Consider the following 7,500-nt stretch of genomic DNA (forward strand, 5'->3'; position numbering starts at 1 on the left):
TTATACAATTTTGGCATCTCAAAGTTACCATAATATTGTGATTGAGGTTGAGGGTCTGGACAGGAATAAAAGGAACACTTGAATGTTTTATTTCACCAAATAGTAGAGATAAAATAATATTCTCATACAAGGAAGGAAATAAAATGAAGACAAGTATCTGGTTGGATCTCAATCAGGATTCGGGAAGGAGTATTTTGCAGAAGGATTCCCATTAAATGTTTTTAAATGCTCTTTCAAAGATAGAAGGTGTCATAATCATGTTTTTTTTTTTTTATAATGAGAATTGTAAGATTTATGTGCTACTTGTACCCTCTTTTCACAGGACTTTTGTTAATCTTTCTTTTATTTAATACACAAAGTTATGTTTAATTGTTATTTATATGCAAAAGAATAAGTTTGATATATATTTTATTTCTTTTCTGATACGTCCTTTACCATTGTCTGTTTTATACATGTTTTGTATACCTTTTTAATTTTGATTTCTGTGTCCATGCTTGTGGATTTTTTGTTTTGGTTGTGTAAATTGAAAACTTTGCTCAGTCAGTGCCGACTGAATTTTTATTTTATACTTAGTGCCTATTTTCCAGATGGCTTGATTTACCTGTGGTATCCTGTATGCTTTTATTAATGTTTACTGAAAATGTCCAAGGTTTTGTTGAGAGACGAGAAGCAGCGGCAAATGTGGATAAGATTGGTAGACCCGTTTTAAAACAGTGTGGCCCGTTTTCTCTGTGCTTGAATTGTGAACTGTGATATGAAAAACTAATAAACACTTATGATGATTGTACGCTGTCTTGTGTAAATGGCTTGGATTCCAAAAGATTATTAATCTGGTGATGTCACTAAATAATATCATATGAATGACTTTGGAAGGAATTATGATAACTATGAATTATGAAATAAATCTGGGATGTATCAGTGAAATCAACATATTCCGTTCAGTTACCATTTTCATTGCATTGTCAAAGCTGCTGACTGTAGTTTGTGGTTTGATTACTTTAGTTAAGTAAATACTTCTCATTTTTTTTTTTTTTCACACTATCTCTTGCTTTTTCAAATAATTTAGATGGCTTTAACATTATTTTCCTAATATTTTTCCTAACACATAAAAGGCTGCTATTATGTAATTACTACAATTATTTTGAGATCTTTTAGTATCACCCTTATTTCAAAATAAAAAGTCCCCATGTAGCTAGCAGCGGCAAATGTGCGTATATAGAACACCCAAATAGAGACAGGCAGAGATACAGACACATGCAAGCAGACAAATATAGAAACCCGTAAGCAAGCAATGACGTACGTACACAAAAGCAGATGTATGCGGATCACGTTTGCTTTGTCTCGGAAATCCGTGCCAAGATGTCGTTTTCCCCTCGTAAAGTATTTTGCCTTGGTCCACTTTCTTAAGGGTTCCATATTCAAGTCTCGTTTATGTCGTTTTTTTTTTATAAATAGTGACGTGAAACTGGAAAGCAGCTATTCAATCCATATATCATAGCAGGAAATAGACTTCAAATACATTTTAACATACTCAGTGACTTCAAGTATGACAAGTGTCTTATCTAAATTATAGAGGAATGCCTGTATAGTGCTAGAAATATATCTCATACTTCTGAAGAACATACTACCATAAAATCACTTGAACTAGCATGACTCATGTTACAGTCCTGAGTTCAGAAATTTAGATCAATTGTCGAATTACCACTTTCCCTGTTAATGTAGACTCACATGCATAACAAACATCAAACTAGCTTTTCATGCAGTCATCCACACAAGGAATAACATTTCTGGAGATGTTACAACCAAAGGCCCATTTGCCATGATCACTCTTTTAAGAATTTTTTGCTCTTTCTTATTCTTTTTTCTTTTCTTTTTTAACTGAAGAATTCACCAACTTTTTAGGTATGTAAAGCTTGCTTAATAGAAGCTTTAGAGTTCATAAAATTGAAGATTTTGCTGATCTACGAATCAATTTTCACGACTCACATATAGCCAATACTATTTCTTTCTTATATTACTTAACCCATTCACGACGGGGTGATTGTTTGCCTAATGCGCACACAGCCTCCAGGTGCGAGATCTCTCACAGCAAAACATTGTGCTGCGCCTCTCAGAGTGCTTTTCACTTGCCTCATTCTATGGGGTGATGAGAACTGTCTTTTGTATTTCTTTACATTTCTTTGACAAGTCAAGAAAAAATTGCTCATAAAAATGCAAGTGCAATGAGTATACACATACATAACTATGTAAAAATTGTATTTAGAGAGAGATCACGTGAAAGAACATCATCCAGGCAGAGCGAAATATTCGCATGACATGATATCACGTCATCCGGCGCGAATGGGTTAAACTGCTTTGTGTGTATTGTTAACCCAATAGTGAATGGGTTGCATCATTTACTTTTGAACACCAATCAGTCAATGTGTGATGTTTTCCAATGCCTTATATTTTTAAGTGTGACTTATAATTCAATTTCATAATTTGTATATGTTTTCCAAATGCTCTTTATATGAAATGCATTTGAGATAATTGCCAATTCTGTATTTTCATTTTTTTCCACAGCACACTTCAATGTGAAATAGCAATTAAAGTAAAGATTATGTACTGTAACAGGAATACCTTGAGGGACTATTTACAGCTAGTCTGTTTCTCCCTTTCTATGGCAGCACTAGTATGGAAAAACTACAATAAGGAGAAGAGAAACATAAAAATATGATTTAAATTTTTAACTTTATTTCCTGATAAGATGAAAATCTTACAATGCTTTGCAATTATTTCTATTACAGACTTTTAGTCTTTGGAAGAGGGAGAATTGGGAACTGCCATCTTGAAACAAACATCCTGTCCTTTTTTTCATACTCTTGTATGATAAATTATTTGCTGAACACAAAGCACCTCCTTGCTAAGAAAAAAAATATCACAAATAATAAAAAGTAAAATGCAATTTTAAAATAATATATAGTACTACCTTCCAACAAAAGGTATCTCCAAACACATACAATCCCATTGAGGAAAATTCTTTCAAGTCCATAATTATAACATAAAACATTAGCAATACCCATTATAAAATAATACTAGGCAGGATTGCGAAACTTCTCCCACCTATAACACATGAAAGTAAATTTTTACTAAGTGTGCAATCCTATTTCCTACACTCCGCCACCTCTCATAGGAGGAGCTACGAGGATCACGCCGTCGCCTCGCACAAACAGCATGGGAATGTTCCTCCGCGTTGTTTTGTAAACCTCCTCGAATGTTTCGTCGTCGACCTGGAAGGAGGTTGTGATATCAGGACGGCAAATATATACAGCTTGAATCATATAAATTTATGAAGAAAATTACAGATCTGTAGTTATATAATAAGTTGAGGATTAGTAATGAACCAAAGACCATAAAAGCACCACAAAAAAATATGAAAGCACTGATTCAATTACAGAAACTCCTATTTCCAAAAAAAAAAATAATAATAATAATCGTAACAATTCCCATCAATTCTTACCTCAACTGAAGTCACAGTCTCTTCCACATCTCCAAGAATCATGTTAAGATGCTGGTCATACGCATGAAGCCGTCCTCTCAGCTCTCTCTCATTGCGCATCTTGACGTAGATCCTCTCGTCCAGAGACAAGCGGATGAGGTCTAGCGGCTCCTCGACCGCCATGGTGCCCGCGGTTGGTTCTCCATCCTCCGCCATTCTTCAGCTGAGAAAGAAAACCATTTTGAGTGAAAGAATTCTTTCCCTGCACTAAATACGTTCTTTGTCTTTTCTGTTTTATTTATGCATTACTGATCAATCTAAGACTGGGGGATTAATCAGTATCATTTTTTTCCCTTGTAATTACATTAATTTATATTACTGCAACTTGTATGTTAACATGGAAATATTACATCACTTCAATCCAACCCACATAATCCATCTTGTTTTTTCTCTTATAATAGTGCATCAAATAATCCACCTCTGTCTCAGGCCCTTCCACCATCCCAAAGTACAGCTCCCTGCATCTCTAACTTCACTACTCAAGCCAATGTGACATGCCAGTTTCAATTTTTATATCCAAAACACATGCCACTAATGATGAGGGACACATGCTTTGCGTACAAGTGTCAAAACTGACAGTGCTGAATGGTGCACTTGGAAGTGGGAAAAACTTTTAGTGTTAATGTCTGTCCCATATTTGTATAACTCTGATTCTACTGTATGTCATTATTAAACTGCACATCTAGTTATATATTTATTTACGCAGCTAAAAGCACTTGTCAAATAAATAAAAATGCAAATAATGGTAACTGACAATGCACAGATAACTATTGTGTCAAGATTTCTATGATATGAATGCAAAAACTAATTTCCCTGGAACCAGAATCTGACTTAATATTTCTTATCGCACCCCGAGTCCAAAAGGAAAGTTCTGGGATATGCAACACTAAACAGATACATAATATCATTATCATTTATTTCCAGACATAGTACAAAAAATTAAAATATTTTCTTTTTGGTCATTGATCTCTTCACCCGAGATTTCTCAGTTTCATACAGCCATATATACAGTGCCAAACAACAACAGGCAGTAATACATTTTACATTACATTTATCATGAATTCAGCACCGTGTATAAGCAATTAATTCTTTCATTTCAAATTTTACAATTGTTGAGTCTCCGTTAAAGATTTATGTTGAATGCTACCGCCTCTAATATGCCTTGACTTATACACACAATTAAGTTTAAGAGAATGTGTAAAAATATACAATTTCACTTGAAAGTATCTATACTATTTGTTCCATTCAGTTAGTCATAATCACATGAGTAACACTTAATTTATGACTGCAAATGATAAACATGACTCACTTTTGTATTAAATTGAGTGTAATTACAAATACCTTCACTTGAAATTCACAAACATTACACCTCAGTAATCTTGGAATAAAAACAATGAAAAACATGTAATCACACAATAAATTCACAACAATATTGGACCTTAAAAGAAAGGCAACACTTGGTTTTCCACAACGCATTAAATTACATCATCCAACCAAGCCACAGCCAATGCATTCAGACCTATCACACAAACTCTCAAGGTGCCCTTATAGAAAGTGGTTCGTTCCCCAGAGAGTAGATGCCCAATCACATTTTACGAGTGGAGTCCCCCCTAGAAAAAACCCTCGAACTTGTTGCTATTCTCCTCGATCAGTTTCTGCGCCTCTGCCCACGTGACCTTCTTCGGAATGGCTTCCCTGAGGAACTCCAGGTGCTCTGCCATGTGCACCAACGAGGACAGGGACTCGTAGTCCATCCGGTCCTTGTTCTCGGCACACTTGTACGACTCGACGGCCAGGTACTCGATGAAGAGCTCCGTGGCGCGTGTGATGAGGTGAAGCGTGTCCTGCGAGACCGTCTCCACGTCGGGACAGCTCTTCATGATCATCTTGACCCGCTGGGTGGGGAGGGTGAGGTCTGTGGGGTTGAGGCTCGGGCGGCCGCGCATACCCGAGGGCGTGGAGCCTCCCGAGGACTTTACCGACGGAGATTTTACGGGGACCTTGGAGGGGGAAGATGCCATTTCTGCTTCCGACCTGAAGTAGCAACAGGATATATGTACCAGTTATTGAATTACTGACTGACTTAATCTTACTTTGTCTCGGGTAAAGAAAACTTTTACATTCAGTTATTACGAAGCAGAAATGGTATCTTGTAATACAAATATACTTCATGTTTTCCTCTAGTGTTCCACATGCAGAAGTTTAATGACGAATGATCATATCATGACACATTCATTATTTTTCTGCATGACAATATTGTATACACTGTACTGGTTATGAATTAATAAATACATATATAAAAATATAAAATCATGATATTTCTGCCAATGAATCATTATACCAAACATTATAGTAATAGTAGTAGTAGTAATAATAATAATAATAATAATAATAATAATAATAATAATAATAACACAAATAACATTATCAACATCAATATCCTTATCATCATCACGGTCATTATTCTTATCGTCCTAAATACAACAACTTTTGGTTAAAGTTTAGATAACACCAATCGCAACCAAGTAAGGAGTACCCATGACACCAAACTTGAGTTAACCCACTCACGACGGGGGCATTCCAGCCTTGAATGTCACAATGCCGGGGCTTTCGAGTGCTTAGGCCAAAATCAATTAAATGGCTGGCACAATATTGTGCCGCCCGGCCACTGGGCTTTTGAATGAGCGGTACAGTAGTGTACCACCCGTCCAGAAAGGGTTAATATCGAAAAATATAAAAATACCATATAACATACCCATGAGGTTCGCACAACCCTAAAGACACATACTACGAGATAGAACCTAATTATCACAACTACACTTGAGAGAATATTGATTTTTTGGCACTTTCATGTGGCTATAATTAACTTCCTTTTGCTTTTCCAAATTCTACTGATGGAGAGAGGGAGAGGGAGGGAGGAAGGGAGAGGGAAAGGGAGGGAGAGGGAGAGGGGGAGAGAGAGGGAGAGGGAGAGAGAGAGAGAAGGAGAGGGAGAGGGAGAGGGAGAGAGAGGAGGAGAGGGAGAGAGGGAGAGAGGGAGAGAGGGGTGGAGGGGGAGAGAGGGAGAGAGAGAGAGAGAGAGAGAGAGAGAGAGAGAGAGAGAGAGAGAGAGAGAGAGAGAGAGAGAGAGAGAGAGAGAGAGAGAGAGAGAGAGAGAGAGAGAGAGAGAGGGAGGGAGGGAGAGACAGAGGGGGGGAGGGGGAGAAAGGAAGGAAGGTAGGAGGGAGAGGGAGAGGGAGAAAGAAAGAAAGAAAGAAAGAAAGAGGGAGAGAGAGAGAGAGAGAGAGAGCACACACCATAGTAATTCCATGAAATGTTTCCCAAATACCAAACTGATAATCTTTCTTATGCAAAGAGAGTAACTGACAAATCATTGTCATCTTGAGCGTTCAATTTCTATATGATCTCTAGAGTTTATCCATCAATTTCTGTTTTTGTTTAGCTTATCAACTGTGTTAAGTTTAATTGCAGAATCAGTAGGTTGCTTCACATTACCGAGGAAATTATAAAAAGATAAACTGAAATGATTTTATATAATTTTGTGTCCCATTTATAGACACTCTTAGATCCTTATAAAAGTTATTATATACACTTATATACCCATTGTGGACGGGGCGCCTAACAACATAACTGGTCGTCAGGACGGGCAGCCGACAACACTAGCGGCACCAGCTAAAAATCAGAGGGACGGGGAAAGTGTTTTCGCCGCCTTCCAGGCAACGCAGACTAGCCCAAACAATATTTTTCCTTAAATCCATCATAAAATGTGGGTTTAGGCTGACTTTAGAACCCTGTGGCTCTGGAGCTAGTGCTGTTACTGCCATAATACTTCATGACTGTCTGTGTGCGCGCTTCAACTGTGAGCAGATCCCAATGTCGATTCATGTATGCATTGACACCTGTCTCTTGGGCCTAATCAGTGTCGACATGTATGTCATGACACCTGTCTTATAGGCCTAATC

The 7,500-nt window shown here is 37.2% G+C and overlaps 2 protein-coding genes across 3 annotated transcripts in view; one reads left to right on the forward strand and one right to left on the reverse strand.

Moving 5' to 3' along the window:
* LOC122245958 (protein OPI10 homolog) overlaps positions 1 to 2,536 on the forward strand; it is an 8,390-nt gene extending 5,854 nt beyond the window's left edge. Inside the window, exon 4 of the mRNA XM_043004141.2 lies at positions 1 to 2,536. This exon is cut by the window's left edge and continues 729 nt beyond it. The gene's annotated coding sequence lies outside the window, so the exon portion shown is untranslated.
* A 175-nt stretch (positions 2,537 to 2,711) lies between these two features.
* Positions 2,712 to 7,500, reverse strand: part of LSm3 (U6 snRNA-associated Sm-like protein LSm3) — a 6,122-nt gene continuing 1,333 nt past the window's right edge. For both annotated transcript variants that reach the window (XM_043004143.2, XM_043004144.2), the window contains exons 2-3: positions 3,500 to 3,701; positions 2,712 to 3,269 (exon numbers count right to left, since the gene is read on the reverse strand). In XM_043004143.2, coding sequence (XP_042860077.1) covers positions 3,150 to 3,269; positions 3,500 to 3,694 — 315 coding nt within the window. In that variant the 5' untranslated portion in view covers positions 3,695 to 3,701 and the 3' untranslated portion in view covers positions 2,712 to 3,149. The remainder of the gene's footprint in view (positions 3,270 to 3,499; positions 3,702 to 7,500) is intronic.

Source organism: Penaeus japonicus, unplaced genomic scaffold (genome assembly GCF_977035675.1).
Source record: "Penaeus japonicus unplaced genomic scaffold, GWHDUDI00000001_assembly GWHDUDI00000012, whole genome shotgun sequence".
Taxonomy (NCBI): domain Eukaryota; kingdom Metazoa; phylum Arthropoda; class Malacostraca; order Decapoda; family Penaeidae; genus Penaeus; species Penaeus japonicus.